Raw genomic sequence first — 17,410 nt, 5'->3', positions numbered from 1 at the left:
GTCCAGCTGAGTGCCGTGTTCTCCTAACCGCCTCCTGAAATCTACCAAGTTACCAATCCTCATAGGATATACAGGCCAATCCCTTTTCAAGGATCAGCTCCGAATTCTCACCAGGCTTCCCACATCATAACCCTCACATCTCACACGAGATACAAGTTTCACATGCTTCGCTGCTCCTGTTACTTCCTTGGACCAACAGACCACTCATTGAATATAAATAATTCTGAAATTATATACTAGTGAGATACCCATGCTACGCACGGGTGGGAGACCAGAAGCAAACAGGCAATGCAGATACGGCGAATGCTAAAGCATGAAACCAATAAATTCCACATTCATGTCGCACCCTCAGTCGCACGTCAGACATGGACAGCAAGTTTGTGAAGGACTTCCATGAAAAACGTACCCGTTCGCAAACAAACGGGTACGTTCACGTGTAGAAACATTGATCGTGGGTCCGTGGCGAATCTGCATCTGGCGATCCGCAAAGATCACGTTCAGAAAGTATAAACCATCACGACATGTCGTCATTTACTTGAACTCAATACATTTTTTTCATTCCAAACAACATATCTCCAATCACAAATTAATCACAAAATAAACTTTTAACAACATTGTTAATGTTTCCTTCATTGTAAAAACTACCAAGTCAACAGTTAAAAGGATTTTGAGCCGATAGGTGTTACGGCCTTGGCAAGATCGATGGAGACAGTGATATGTTAGCGTATACACCGCCCAAATAGCGATGTGGAATTCTCTCATGTAGAGATTAAACTCACGTCGTTTGAACTTTGGCCGAGGTCATTATTTACTTTTAATGATGTTTATATACGAATCAAAAAGAAGATAATTGGTTTTGGGTCGTCCTGTCCGCATATCTCGTGGGATTGTGAGTTGGAGAGACGACCGTGATGGTGGGGAGTAGGTTGGCATTCTCTCAAGCAGGGATTCAACTCATGTCCTTATAAAAGGTCTTTGTCCCAATGTCCCAGGTCACCGAGTCTGATCGGTGCAGCTGTGCAGTGATTGGTGCAGCCGTTTGTGTGGCACTCGGGAAAATAACGTTATGCGGGAGTCAAAACCTGGAAATGCTGGAGGCCAAAGCTGAAATTTGAAAAACAATATACCCTAGTTTACTCCAGGAGATCCCAGGATTACCCACCCAAAATATCGTTGCGATCGGTTCAGCCGTTTTTGCGGTACCTTCGAACGGACGGACAGACAGACTGATGGACATTTGGTGAATTATAGTAAGATGATGCTCTACAATTCATGGTTGTTTCTTCTTCTTTAATGTCTTCTAGGTTAGAGCAGGATTTTGTAATTTGTTCATGATGCCGGCGATAGCTCGCCCACTCTTAGTGAAGGACACTGTGGGACCTTTAATGTCCACCAACTAATATTTGCAGAAGGGACGCGCAGTTTAACATCCATCCGAGGGTGCACATCCATCTGATGGCTCGCCCTGCCTCAGAAACACCTGGGCCGGGATTCAAACCTAAGCTCAACAGCTGAGAGGCGAATACGTACAGCTTTTGGCGATAATTCAACAGAGAGCAATAATTACTGCACTCGAAATCAACTACAATTCACATGTGTTTCACTCTCCTTCACTGGACTCCACCACTGATCATTCCAATAATTCTTTCCATCCTCCCCTCTTCACCTTACCTTTTATTAGATTCCATAATAAGTCTCGTCCTTCAATAATACATATATTCTGGGTTTATTAATAGATGTTAAAGGCCAGGGAAGGAATGGGTATTTAAAAGGTTCCATAGTTTGAAAAACAAGAGTGTAGAAAACATGATATAACGAGCCACTAACCCACGTGACTATACATCTGTTACTTGCGTACTGTTTGAATGTCAGTTGCTCCGTGACTACGTCTATTAACTAGATTGTATTCATAGAATACTTACCCTGCGCAGTCAACTTCTTGCGAGCCAACTCTTCTGTTTTTTTACTTTTTTTTTTCTTTGATCCAATATGGCTGCCAGACCACGTGAGCGATGACATCATAAATTTATTTTCTCTAATATAATTGTTGCATAGATCACGCTCAATACATTTCAAACTGATCAGACCAAGCGTTGTCCCTGTCGAATTATGACGTCATAAATATGGTACCAATGACGTCATCGTTAACAACACCTTTTCCCCATATGGAGTTCTTTACAATGAGCCACGTTTCAATTTTTTCCATGCAGCAGTTTTCGAGATATAGAGGTGCAACATTTTTCGGTTTTTCCAAGATGGCGCCTGTACCACATGACCTATGACGTCATGATTATCATTAAAATATTTGAAAGGAGGAGGCGCTCCTATGGTGAAAATTTTGTGCCCATCAGACCAACAGTTGCTGAAAAACAATTAATAATGATCGGATGGATAAATGTTGTATTTGTCGAATTATGATGTCATAACGAAGGCACCGATGACATCATCATTAACATATCTTATTCCCCATGGGGAGTAGTTGACAATGAGCCAGGTCTCAATTTTTTTCATGGAGTGGTTTCAGAGATATAGAGGTGTGACGTTTTTCCAGGATGGCGCCTGTACCACGTGACCTATGACGTCATAATAATCATTAAAATATTCTACAGGAGGAGTCCCTCCGATGGTGAAACTTTCATGTCAATCAGACCAACGGTTGCCGAGAAAACGAATTTTTAAAATGCAGACACGGCACACGGCACATGTACGCACCTGAATGCTTAACCCAGATTTTCGCTTCGCGAGCGCAGGGTAATTATGTACTATTCGAATGTACTTTTAAACCTTTAGACCCTTTAGACTGCTGAGACCCCTTCGACTTTTAAAGACCCTTTAGACATTTTAGATGCCATTACACATTTCCATCCTTTAGACCAGTGGTTCTTAACCTTTTTAAAGGCGCCGAACCCTAACGAAACCCACCGAACAGTTGCGGAACCCCTCAAATTTGACCAAAAAATTAAGAAGAATTGCATCTTAATGCATTTTCTGTTCTTCTTTTTGGGAGGCGATCTGGGAAATGCGTGGTTTTGTTTTGGCAAGGACCACCCTCAAATCATTTTCGCATGCAAGCCTGCCCCTTTCCTTTGTTTTAATGTCCACCAGTTTTGAAAACGCATGCTCGCAGAGATACGTTGTAACGAACGGCGTGAGGATCTCAAGGGCAATTTTAGCGATGTGAGGATACCCTTCCATTTGGCAGCACCAAAACGTTGAGAGCGTTGTTGTGCCGAAGAGTTGTTGTCGAGTCTGGCTCTGCTGAAGTTTGATGAGGTCATCGAGGTATTGGTCATTGACATCTGCCGTTGCAACGTCGAAAGTAAACGGCTGCCGCACCCATGCTGGGTATTGCTCTTGGTCGGGGAAGTAGCCGTCGAATGACTTTCCCAGCTCATCCAAGTGCGTGGCAATCGCTTGCTTCAGCTCCCCCGGTACAGCAGTGCCTCCAACTTCAGACTCATCTTCGATCCCGCTCACGCACTCGTCCAGTCGCGAAAAGTTTGCGAAGTTGTCGTTCTCTGTTCGCCGCCTCCACAACGGTAACTTCTTTCAGAAAGCGCTCAGCGTTTCTTCAGATTCGATGACATTCACTCCACCTCCCTGCATCTGGCAATTTAGATGATTGAGTGCGTCGAAGATGTCAGCCAAGTACGCCAAGGCGAGGATGAACTCTGACTCTTGGAAGTGCGTTGCATGGCAATGCTGGTGTTCTCGCAAAAACAGGGCTAATTCTACACGCAAGGCAAAAACACGGCTCACTACCTTCCCTCGTGATAATCATCGAACGTTAGAGTGGTAGAGAAGGACTTCGAATTCAGAGCCGATTTCATTGCACACCTCTTTGAAGATGCGATGATTCAGAGCACGGTTTTTTTTTTTGGTTTTTTTTTGTATACAAGATCGAGGCTCGTGAAAGAGCGAACATTAATCACACAGAAAGACAAACAGACACATAAAACAAATAACATCGGGAGCGGTAGACAAGATGGGGAGAGAGGGGGAAGGACACAAACACAACATTTGAGAGCAGGGACCGAGAGACATGGAGACATCGAGAGAACTGTGGGAGGGAGAGGGCTTTGGGGGGGAGGCATGGGAAGGGGGGGGGGGGGGGTGGGAGAGGTATAAAACATATGGACACTGCCAAGACTTCCAGGAAAGAAGTTGGAATTTCAAACAAGGTGGATCTGGGGTGAATTAGTGGGGGTAGAAAAGATCAAGGTTTTGGATGGGGGAAGATAAGAGATGGTGGTGAACAGCTGTTTTGAAGACCTGGAGGGAGGAGTGTGATTGAAGTGAGTGTGGGAGTTTGTTCCAGAGGCGGGAGAAAAGAGGAATGAAGGAGTGAAGGTGAGCAGAGAGCCGAGATTTCGGCAGTTTAACCATCAGAGGGTGGCTGGCAGATCTTGTGCGACCTGTAGGAATATTTGGGGGACAGAGCACAGAGAGAGCTGGGGGAGCAAGGCCGGAGAGGAGTCGGTAGAAGACAGAAAGACCACCTACCTGCCTGCGGTGAGTGAGTGAAAGGCCCTCAGAGATAGCTTCATCGCGGGAGATTCCAATGATTCTGAAAGCTTTGGATTCAACAGCGTGAAGCCGAGCCAGGTGTGAGGCAGGAGCACCAGCCCATAGGGGAGAACAGTATTCCATTGAGCTGCGGATGAAAGCCTTGTATGTGGTGAGGAGCTCAGGTGTGCCTAGGAAGGACTTCGCACGACGGAGGATGCCCAGTCGGCGACTGGCTTTGGAGGCCAGCTTGGAAATGTGGTTTTCCCAAGAAAGATCATGGCAGATGGTGAGACCCAAAAGCTTGAGCGACAGAACTTCTTGGAGAGGATTGTTGAGAAAGTAGATGGGAGGGTTGTCCAGTCGATCTTTTCGGAGAGACATAGTAAGAGTGTGAGATTTGTCAGGATTGAAAGACATGTTCCACATGTTTGACCAGTCTGTGATTTTGTCCAGGTCTTCAGAGAGTGAGGAGGCTGCTGACTGCCGATCTGAGGGAAGAGGAATGGAGCGGCAGAGAGTGGAGTCATCAGCAAAGAGATACAGAGGATTTTCCAGAGAGTCGGAGAGATCATTGATAAAGACCAGAAAAAGCACAGGGCCCAGCACACTGCCTTGGGGAACTCCAGCCTGAACGGGAAGGGGAGATGAGAGAAATCCATTCAGGGCCACACGTTGACTACGACCAGAGAGGAAGTCCGCAAGCCATGCATGGAGATTTCCATGGATACCATAGGAGGAGAGTTTGGTGAGCAGAGCTGGGTGCCAGACCGTATCGAAGGCACGTGATATGTCAAGGGAGACAGCTCTGATTTCCTGTTTGGCATTGAGGACCTCCATCCATTGTTGAGACAGCAGAAGCAGCATGTCCAGAGTAGAGTGACCTGGTCTGAAACCAAATTGATGATCAGAGATCAAGCCATTGGAGAAGAGGAAAGATTTCATATCCGAAGCAATGATGGATTCCATGACTTTGCTGATAATTGGGAGCAGGTTGATTGGTCTGTAGTTGCAAGGATCTGTTTTTGCACCTTTTTTGTGTAAAGCGGTAATGTTTGCTGATTTCCAGGATGCTGGCAGATGACCTTGAGCAAAGGATAGGGTGAAAAGAACAGAGAGAGGGTGAGATAGAGCGGCAGAGCAGGATTTTAGGACCCGTGGGCTGATGCCATCTGGTCCAGTTGCAGAATCAGAGTCGAGGTTTGACAAAAACTCCTCCACCTTGTCAGGAGAGAAGGTCACAGAGTCCAGGAGCAGTTTGGTTCGACTGGGAAAGGTGGGAACAGAGAGAGATGGGTTTGGGACTAAGGATTTTGAGGCAAACACAGAGTTGAGGCATTCGGCTTTGTCACGTGCGATGTCAACTGTGTGGCCATTTGAGGTAAGGGAGGGGATGGAGGGGGAACAAACACTAGAAACGGATTTGACCAGACGCCACCAGGATTTGGAGGAAGGAGACAGGTTTGAGAGTTCATTCTTGAGTGAGGAGAGATAGTGCTTCCTGGCACTCCTGAGGGTAGACACACACTTGTTCCGAGCTTGGTGGAAGGAACTGAGATTTCCTTCAGTTGGATTAGCCTTCCAAGAGGCAAAGGCAAGTTGTTTCAGGGCAACTGCCTCACCACAAGATTCAGTGTACCATGGACGGGAGGAAGGGTAAGACAACTGAAGGCGAGATGGGCTTCGCACGTAATTCACAGTTTCAACGACGATTTTCAGAACATTGGCCAGTTTTGGAGGTAAGGCAGGGTTTTTGATGCCAGGGCGTGTCTGTGCAGGACGCAGTGCGTGACGATGATGTGTGGTGCATCGGCCTTCACCAGCGCTCCAAAACCAGAGTTGCATCCCAGCATGGCCCTCGCCGTGCTGTTTTTTTAAGTGTTCCCGTAGTTTTGCTGGTGCTAGGCTGGAGATGCTCAACTTGACATTGGAAAGCATGCATTCAGGACGCTGACTTCCATCCCATTCCGTCAAACACGTGAACCCGTACCGCACGTAATCCTCCGACCACTTCCTTTTTTTGCTCGACATACTGCAAAAAAAAAGAAAAAGAAGTAACAAACTGATCTTAATTGAGTTCGGGCAAATAATTATATGACAAAAATTAAAAAGGAACATGCTTAAATATAATCAGTACCCCTATGAAAACTGAGAAATTTTAACGAAGGAAACATAACTTATAGTTACGATGATGGGATTTATTATCTACTCAACTCTAATGCCACCTCAAATCCCATAATAATATTACATAGAAAACTGTGAATTGTTAGTTTTGAATTGCGACCAAAGGAGTTATATCACCTCCACCTAATTTTCTGAGTAATTCAATCATATTTTATAATCACCATCCACTTTTGACTTTAATATAACTCTGAACCCGCCCTGCATATCCACAAACATTTCCAACTTACTTTTCAATTAATCAGTAACTCCAAAGTAAGGTGCGACCAATGACGCACGGCACACGGCAAGCTAATCGAGGCTATTCACTGGAATTTCCGAACACCTGCAAAGTCCAAAATCCAGTAAGTAAGTAAGTAAGTAAGTAAGCACCATCAACAGCATAATTAGCAAGTTGCTCATTGATTCAACGTAATACAGTCAGTGTGAAACAACTTATCTTAAACACAGACCAGAGAAACCATGAATGGGATGGGAATACAATTACAAATAACATTTCCATTCGTTCGTAACATACATTGCAAAATAATAATAATATTAATAATAAGCGTAATTACACATAGATTCAAAATTGATACAAAACTAAAAAAAAAAAAAAAAAAATATGCAATGCGTTTCGGAGGACCTCCGCCGAACCCCTGAGACTGGCTCACTGAACCCCGGGGGTTCGGTACAACCCAGGTTAAGAACCACGGCTTTAGACCAATACAGTAATGGTGGTGTATATGGGTGGTGTATAAGGGTGGTTGGTGTACAAGACTGCTCCAATAGCGCTAAACCTCCGAATTTTTTAAAACGATCTTTAATATCATTATTTTATTTAAATTGAAGTACAATATATAATTACACACTACGTGGGGTATTGTGTTCTCGGAACTCTCTCGTTATTTATGTAAATATACGTTGTTGTCTCCTAATGTCCTTGTCCCTCTATGTGAAAGGTTTATGAATGAGATACTCACATTAGTCCGAGACATGACGAATTTTTATTTTTATAATACACTACCAGAGTACCCACCCTCCGGGTGATTGGAGATTGCACATTACTTGCTGAAAAAAAGTATAGTCTGTCTGTATATTGCAAGAGGACTCCATAGATGTTTGTGTGGTGCACGTCTAAAGGGGTTTAATGGGTCTAAATGTCTACAGGTCTAAGGGGTGTAAACGTCTAAAGCATCTAGAAACTATTTCACCAGGCGGAGGTATGCTCTCTACTGAGTTGTACATGTTTTATAGACGTACTCATATTCTAATTACCTCCGCCACGAAAGGTGGATGGAGGTTATGTTTCACCCCAGTCTGTCTGTCCATTTGTCCATTTGTTTGTGACCAAGATATCTCAAAAATTTGTGGATGGATTTGGACGAAATTTGGCAGAGAGGTAGCATTTGTGACAAGGACGAAATTATCAGATTTTGATGAAGATCCAGATTCGGATCCGGATACTCGAATTTTTAAAAGTGATTCTTCACCATTGAGTGACAGGGCCAAAAACGATACATAGCAGGATATCTCAAAAAGTTGTGGACGGATGATTTTGATTTAATGTGATTCTGTATTGTGATTTTCTGGTCTACTCTAGGATACAAAACGTAAACTGTTCACCTGGCGGAGGTATGCTCTCTACTGTTTGCCGTTCTAGTTCCCCATGGAGGGTTCTTTACAATGAGCCATGTCTCAATTTTTTCGATGCAGCGCTTTCGGAGATATAGAGGTGCAATGTTTTCGGGTTTTCCAAGATGGCGCCAATACCACGTGACCTATGACATCATAATTGTCATGAATAAATTACGCAGGAGGAGGTGCACCTACGGTGAAAATTTTCTGTCAATCGGACCAACGGTTGCAGAGAAAATCATATGTATTCTGTGTGGACAAACAGACAAACAAACTAGAAATCGGTCAGAGACCGAGGACTTGCTGGAGTGTATTTTTTTTGGGGGATTTGCCAACCACTCTCCGCCATCACGGCACTATTCTATTCAGCACTTTCGGAGATAAAGAGGTGCAAAGTTTTTCGGTTTTTCCAAGATGGCGGCCGAACCACGTAAACGATGACGTCATCATTATTTTTTTTCTCCATCAGTTTATACCGACATGGCGCTCAAGAAATTGCATCTTGATTGGATGAAGTTTTGTACTTGTCGAATTATGTCGTCATAATGGAGGCCTTGGACCTAGAGAGTTAAAAATTGGACACAGTCCATTCAAGGGCAAGGCAAATATGTGTGTAAAGTTTGGCGATTCTATGTGCAATGATGTAGACGTAGTGCTGCGTACAAACAGACAAACAGACAGACGGACAGACAAACCAACCAACCAACCAACATACTTGCTGGAATCTATTCCGACAAGTAACAAAGAAATGATGTTGTGCATAGCACGATACTTGCGAAATCCCTAAAATAGGTTTTTGGCCTATGATGATCTCAAAAATAGTTGGTGGTTGAATTCAGTGACAATATATGCAAATGCTCTTAAAATTCCAAGTCAATCAGATGAAAATTGAGGATTTTAGAAATTTGACAAAGTTGGTGACTTTTGGCCTATGTTGACCTATTGACCTTTTGACCTTTTGACCCCCAAAACAATAGGCTTCTTGCTTATGACCCACTCTACCATTTGATAAAGTTTTGTGAATATCGGTTGAAAATTGTGACCTTTAGGCGTCTGACATACAGACAAACAGACAGATAGACAGACAAACAAAGACAGACAGAATAACGCACTAGACCAACCAATATACTTGAAAAAATCTTCGATTTTCGAAAGTAACAAACAAACGGACTCAAATGCAATACCCTCTCCTCTGGAATAGCAATACCCTCTCCTCTGGAATAGCAATACCCTCTCCTCTGGAATAGCAATACCCTCTCCTCTGGAATAGCAATACCCTCTCCTCTGGAATAGCAATACCCTCTCCTCTGGAATAGCAATACCCTCTCCTCTGGAATAGCAATACCCTCTCCTCTGGAATAGCAATACCCTCTCCTCTGGAATAGCAATACCCTCTCCTCTGGAATAGCAATACCCTCTCCTCTGGAATAGCAATACCCTCTCCTCTGGAATAGCAATACCCTCTCCTCTGGAATAGCAATACCCTCTCCTCTGGAATAGCAATACCCTCTCCTCTGGAATAGCAATACCCTCTCCTCTGGAATAGCAATACCCTCTCCTCTGGAATAGCAATACCCTCTCCTCTGGAATAGCAATACCCTCTCCTCTGGAATAGCAATACCCACTCCTCTGGAATAGCAATACCCACTCCTCTGGAATAGCAATAACCACTCCTCTGGAATAGCAATACCCACTCCTCTGGAATAGCAATACCCACTCCTCTGGAATAGCAATACCCTCTCCCCTGGAATAGCAATACCCTCTCCTCTGGAATAGCAATACCCTCTCCCCTGGAATAGCAATACCCTCTCCCCTGGAATAGGAATACCCTCTCCTCTGGAATAGCAATACCCTCTCCTCTGGAATAGCAATACCCACTCCTCTGGAATAGCAATACCCTCTCCTCTGGAATAGCAATACCCTCTCCTCTGGAATAGCAATACCCCCTCCTCTGGAATAGCAATACCCTCTCCTCTGGAATAGCAATACCCTCTCCTCTGGAATAGCAATACCCTCTCCTCTGGAATAGCAATACCCTCTCCTTTGGAATAGTAATAAATACCCTCTCCTCTGGAATAGCAATACCCTCTCCTCTGGAATAGCAATACCCTTCCTCTGGAATAGCAATACCCTCTCCTCTGGAATAGCAATACCCTCTCCTCTGGAATAGCAATACCCTCTCCTCTGGAATAGCAATACCCTCTCCTCTGGAATAGCAATACCCTCTCCTCTGGAATAGCAATACCCTCTCCTCTGGAATAGCAATACCCTCTCCTCTGGAATAGCAATACCCCCTCCTCTGGAATAGCAATACCCTCTCCTCTGGAATAGCAATACCCTCTCCTCTGGAATAGCAATACCCTCTCCTCTGGAATAGCAATACCCTCTCCTCTGGAATAGCAATACCCTCTCCTCTGGAATAGCAATACCCTCTCCTCTGGAATAGCAATACCCTCTCCTCTGGAATAGCAATACCCCCTCCTCTGGAATAGCAATACCCTCTCCTCTGGAATAGCAATACCCTCTCCTCTGGAATAGCAATACCCTCTCCTCTGGAATAGCAATACCCTCTCCTCTGGAATAGCAATACCCTCTCCTTTGGAATAGTAATAAATACCCTCTCCTCTGGAATAGCAATACCCTCTCCTCTGGAATAGCAATACCCTTCCTCTGGAATAGCAATACCCTCTCCTCTGGAATAGCAATACCCTCTCCTCTGGAATAGCAATACCCTCTCCTCTGGAATAGCAATACCCTCTCCTCTGGAATAGCAATACCCTCTCCTCTGGAATAGCAATACCCGCTCCTCTGGAATAGCAATACCCGCTCCTCTGGAATAGCAATACCCGCTCCTCTGGAATAGCAATACCCTCTCCTCTGGAATAGCAATACCCTCTCCTCTGGAATAGCAATACCCTCTCCTCTGGAATAGCAATACCCTCTCCTCTGGAATAGCAATACCCTCTCCTCTGGAATAGCAATACCCTCTCCTCTGGAATAGCAATACCCTCTCCTCTGGAATAGCAATACCCTCTCCTCTGGAATAGCAATACCCTCTCCTCTGGAATAGCAATACCCTCTCCTCTGGAATAGCAATACCCTCTCCTCTGGAATAGCAATACCCTCTCCTCTGGAATAGCAATACCCTCTCCTCTGGAATAGCAATACCCTCTCCTCTGGAATAGCAATACCCTCTCCTCTGGAATAGCAATACCCTCTCCTCTGGAATAGCAATACCCTCTCCTCTGGAATAGCAATACCCTCTCCTCTGGAATAGCAATACCCTCTCCTCTGGAATAGCAATACCCTCTCCTCTGGAATAGCAATACCCTCTCCTCTGGAATAGCAATACCCTCTCCTCTGGAATAGCAATACCCTCTCCTCTGGAATAGCAATACCCTCTCCTCTGGAATAGCAATACCCTCTCCTCTGGAATAGCAATACCCTCTCCTCTGGAATAGCAATACCCTGTCCTCTGGAATAGCAATACCCTCTCCTCTGGAATAGCAATACCCTCTCCTCTGGAATAGCAATACCCTCTCCTCTGGAATAGCAATACCCTCTCCTCTGGAATAGCAATACCCTCTCCTCTGGAATAGCAATACCCTCTCCTCTGGAATAGCAATACCCTCTCCTCTGGAATAGCAATACCCTCTCCTCTGGAATAGCAATACCCCCTCCTCTGGAATAGCAATACCCTCTCCTCTGGAATAGCAATACCCTCTCCTCTGGAATAGCAATACCCTCTCCTCTGGAATAGCAATACCCTCTCCTCTGGAATAGCAATACCCTCTCCTCTGGAATAGCAATACCCTCTCCTCTGGAATAGCAATACCCTCTCCTCTGGAATAGCAATACCCTCTCCTCTGGAATAGCAATACCCTCTCCTCTGGAATAGCAATACCCTCTCCTCTGGAATAGCAATACCCGCTCCTCTGGAATAGCAATACCCTCTCCTCTGGAATAGCAATACCCTCTCCTCTGGAATAGCAATACCCTCTCCTCTGGAATAGCAATACCCTCTCCTCTGGAATAGCAATACCCTCTCCTCTGGAATAGCAATACCCTCTCCTCTGGAATAGCAATACCCTCTCCTCTGGAATAGCAATACCCTCTCCTCTGGAATAGCAATACCCTCTCCTCTGGAATAGCAATACCCTCTCCTCTGGAATAGCAATACCCTCTCCTCTGGAATAGCAATACCCACTCCCCTGGAATAGGAATACCCTCTCCTCTGGAATAGCAATACCCTCTCCTCTGGAATAGCAATACCCTCTCCTCTGGAATAGCAATACCCTCTCCTCTGGAATAGCAATACCCTCTCCTCTGGAATAGCAATACCCACTCCCCTGGAATAGGAATACCCTCTCCTCTGGAATAGCAATACCCTCTCCTCTGGAATAGCAATACCCTCTCCTCTGGAATAGCAATACCCACTCCCCTGAAAAAGGAATACCCTCTCCCCTGGAATAGCAATACCCTCTCCTCTGGAATAGCAATACCCACTCCCCTGGAATAGGAATACCCTCTCCCCTGGAATAGCAATACCCTCTCCCCTGGAATAGCAATACCCTCTCCTCTGGAATAGCAATACCCTCTCCCCTGGAATAGCAATACCCTCTCCCCTGGAATAGCAACACCCTCTCCCCTGGAATAGCAACACCCTCTCCCCTGGAATAGCAATACCCTCTCCCCTGGAATAGCAATACCCTCTCCTCTGGAATAGCAATACCCTCTCCTCTGGAATAGCAATACCCTCTCCTCTGGAATAGCAATACCCTCTCCTCTGGAATAGCAATACCCTCTCCTCTGGAATAGCAATACCCTCTCCTCTGGAATAGCAATACCCTCTCCTCTGGAATAGCAACACCCTCTCCCCTGGAATAGCAACACCCTCTCCCCTGGAATAGCAACACCCTCTCCCCTGGAATAGCAACACCCTCTCCCCTGGAATAGCAACACCCTCTCCCCTGGAATAGCAATACCCTCTCCCCTGGAATAGCAATACCCTCTCCTCTGGAATAGCAATACCCTCTCCTCTGGAATAGCAATACCCTCTCCTCTGCAATAGCAATACCCTCTCCTCTGGAATAGCAATACCCTCTCCTCTGGAATAGCAATACCCTCTCCTCTGGAATAGCAATACCCTCTCCTCTGGAATAGCAATACCCTCTCCTCTGGAATAGCAATACCCTCTCCTCTGGAATAGCAATACCCTCTCCTCTGGAATAGCAATACCCTCTCCTCTGGAATAGCAATACCCTCTCCTCTGGAATAGCAATACCCTCTCCTCTGGAATAGCAATACCCTGTCCTCTGGAATAGCAATACCCGCTCCTCTGGAATAGCAATACCCGCTCCTCTGGAATAGCAATACCCGCTCCTCTGGAATAGCAATACCCTCTCCTCTGGAATAGCAATACCCTCTCCTCTGGGATAGCAATACCCGCTCCTCTGGGATAGCAATACCCTCTCCTCTGGAATAGCAATACCCTCTCCTCTGGGATAGCAATACCCTCTCCTCTGGAATAGCATTACCCTCTCCTCTGGAATAGCAATACCCTCTCCTCTGGAATAGCAATACCCTCTCCTCTGGAATAGCAATACCCTCTCCTCTGGAATAGCAATACCCTCTCCTCTGGAATAGCAATACCCTCTCCTCTGGAATAGCAATACCCTCTCCTCTGGAATAGCAATACCCTCTCCTCTGGAATAGCAATACCCTCTCCTCTGGAATAGCAATACCCTCTCCTCTGGAATAGCAATACCCTCTCCTCTGGAATAGCAATACCCTCTCCTCTGGAATAGCAATACCCTCTCCTCTGGAATAGCAATACCCTCTCCTCTGGAATAGCAATACCCTCTCCTCTGGAATAGCAATACCCTCTCCTCTGGAATAGCAATACCCTCTCCTCTGGAATAGCAATACCCTCTCCTCTGGAATAGCAATACCCTCTCCTCTGGAATAGCAATACCCTCTCCCCTGGAATAGCAATACCCTCTCCTCTGGAATAGCAATACCCTCTCCTCTGGAATAGCAATGCCCTCTCCTCTGGAATAGCAATACCCTCTCCTCTGGAATAGCAATACCCTCTCCTCTGGAATAGCAATACCCTCTCCTCTGGAATAGCAATACCCTCTCCTCTGGAATAGCAATACCCTCTCCTCTGGGATAGCAATACCCTCTCCTCTGGAATAGCAATACCCTCTCCTCTGGAATAGCAATACCCTCTCCTCTGGAATAGCAATACCCTCTCCTCTGGAATAGCAATACCCTCTCCTCTGGAATAGCAATACCCTCTCCTATGGAATAGCAATACCCTCTCCTCTGGAATAGCAATACCCTCTCCTCTGGAATAGCAATACCCTCTCCTATGGAATAGCAATACCCTCTCCTCTGGAATAGCAATACCCTCTCCTTTGGGATAGCAATACCCTCTCCTCTGGAATAGCAATACCCTCTCCTCTGGAATAGCAATACCCTCTCCTCTGGAATAGCAATACCCTCTCCTCTGGAATAGCAATACCCTCTCCTCTGGAATAGCAATACCCTCTCCTATGGAATAGCAATACCCTCTCCTCTGGAATAGCAATACCCTCTCCTCTGGGATAGCAATACCCTCTCCTCTGGAATAGCAATACCCTCTCCTCTGGAATAGCAATACCCTCTCCTCTGGAATAGCAATACCCTCTCCTCTGGAATAGCAATACCCTCTCCTCTGGAATAGCAATACCCTCTCCTCTGGAATAGCAATACCCTCTCCTCTGGAATAGCAATACCCTCTCCTCTGGAATAGCAATACCCTCTCCTCTGGAATAGCAATACCCTCTCCTCTGGAATAGCAATACCCTCTCCCCTGGAATAGCAATACCCTCTCCTCTGGAATAGCAATACCCTCTCCTCTGGAATAGCAATACCCTCTCCTCTGGAATAGCAATACCCTCTCCTATGGAATAGCAATACCCGCTCCTCTGGAATAGCAATACCCTCTCCTCTGGAATAGCAATACCCTCTCCTCTGGAATAGCAATACCCTCTCCTCTGGAATAGCAATACCCTCTCCTCTGGAATAGCAATACCCTCTCCTCTGGAATAGCAATACCCTCTCCTCTGGAATAGCAATACCCTCTCCTCTGGAATAGCAATACCCTCTCCTCTGGAATAGCAATACCCTCTCCTCTGGAATAGCAATACCCTCTCCTCTGGAATAGCAATACCCTCTCCTCTGGAATAGCAATACCCTCTCCTCTGGAATAGCAATACCCTCTCCTCTGGAATAGCAATACCCTCTCCTCTGGAATAGCAATACCCTCTCCTCTGGAATAGCAATACCCTCTCCTCTGGAATAGCAATACCCTCTCCTCTGGAATAGCAATACCCTCTCCTCTGGAATAGCAATACCCTCTCCTCTGGAATAGCAATACCCTCTCCTCTGGAATAGCAATACCCTCTCCTCTGGAATAGCAATACCCTCTCCTCTGAAATAGCAATACCCTCTCCTCTGGTGAGGGTAATAAATGGTGGATAAATTTCACGCACGATCGGAATAATAATTAAAACTTTCAAGCAGAGCTTGCCTCTTATGTGTAGCCGTTTCCAGTTGGAAGATGTCGAAATCCCAGACATCATCTCTCACGAGAAGCTGAGACACATGGGGAGGAAGGTCATCCAGAGAGCTTGGTGAGTTCACAGGCCATGAGCTAGGCTGGGAACCTACACCAGGGTGGGGACAAGGAACAGAATCACGGCTACGGACATATTCACAGGGAATATGAATCAAGCTCGCAGTATATCAATGTCTGCGGATTAGGATATACATTGAAATTTCATACAACATTGTGTCCAACTATTGCCTGACTGCCCCACAATCAGTTCGTACGCTCCATCACCTCGCTCTTACATGAGTCTCGATCTAGCAAAGAAAAACAATAAAGAATAAAAACCTCGTATGCACATATGGTTGAGGGTTTGGGGTCAGAAAATGGAGAGTGAAGATTGACATTTTGATGAGAATGGTTAGAGAGTGTCCGCTCTTAGTCTGGGAGGTAGGCAGTTCGATTCCGTCCCTGGCTGAGATATTTTTTTCTGATTCCGATTCCGATTCCGGTTCCGGTTTCGGTTCCGATTCTGATGTACCATACTCTGCTGTCGAGTGTCGGTGCTGCCAAAGCAGTTTCTTGAGAAGGGATATAATGGGTGGTTTGCCATTGTATTCCAAGCAGTAGTTATTGCAAGGATTTGGATTTTGTTCAGTGTCAGCGATAGCTTGCCTTCTGTTCACGGAGGACACCGTGGGATCTTTAACATCCCACAACTAATACCAGCAGATATGACGCCCGTTTAACGTCCATCCAAGGGACGGCGCACACATTGAGGAATCGCCCTGCCTGTTGGAGCTTCGTATGCAGCCTGTGGTTGCTGATTGCATCACCTTCTGCGAGTGCGGCTGTGCCACCGATGCAGTGCCCCTGTTATCAGTAAGCCAGTACTCATTCTGCTGACTCAGGAAGGATGACAGGCTGAGTCAACACACCTGGTGTTAATTCAACCCCACTCAAGACCCTAAGATATCAAGCCAGCCAACTTAACTGTTAAGCAAACACCAGGCTTGCCACACCTGTGAAACACCAGGATGACAGTTTTTATCTGGTTTGGGATTCAAATCCCGGTATCCGGTCCGGGATTCCCCGGTCCCCGGTCTGCTCTGGAATGGAAAAATTCCCCGGTCTGCGCATGCGCAAGATTGGAGGTCACGTCTATTCAAAGCTGTCCCTGCTCGCATGCTTTCGAAGTTAAGTAATTTTTCAAAATTGTGTTTTTGTCGAAACTGTATCTTTCTTTCGGTGTATGTACCTATTGGGGTGTCTTTAATAGGATTCTCGGTGTTGGTTTTTCATACCTGTGTACAGAATCGTCGGTTCTTTCGTGTCGCGTATTCTGAGGCCTAGTGTAGTACTAGTAGGCTACCGTGTCTGACCTTGGCTTTATTGCAACACACACACACACATATATGCACTCACACACACACACACACACACACACACACACACACACACACACACACACACACACACACACACACACACACACACACACACACACACACA

General features: G+C 45.8%; 1 protein-coding gene across 1 annotated transcript in view; it reads right to left on the bottom strand.

The window, feature by feature from the left end:
* The window catches only part of LOC137422247 (high affinity cAMP-specific and IBMX-insensitive 3',5'-cyclic phosphodiesterase 8B), a 250,684-nt gene that overhangs the window by 22,873 nt on the left and 210,401 nt on the right, over positions 1 to 17,410 (bottom strand). Inside the window, exon 15 of the mRNA XM_078771846.1 lies at positions 15,881 to 16,016. Coding sequence (XP_078627972.1) covers positions 15,881 to 16,016 — 136 coding nt within the window. The remainder of the gene's footprint in view (positions 1 to 15,880; positions 16,017 to 17,410) is intronic.

Source organism: Myxine glutinosa, chromosome 2 (assembly GCF_964187855.1).
Source record: "Myxine glutinosa chromosome 2, kmMyxGlut1.1, whole genome shotgun sequence".
Lineage (NCBI taxonomy): Eukaryota > Metazoa > Chordata > Myxini > Myxiniformes > Myxinidae > Myxine > Myxine glutinosa.
The sequence above is the reverse complement of the archived record's forward strand: the minus strand, read 5'-3'. Positions and strand labels throughout refer to the sequence as shown.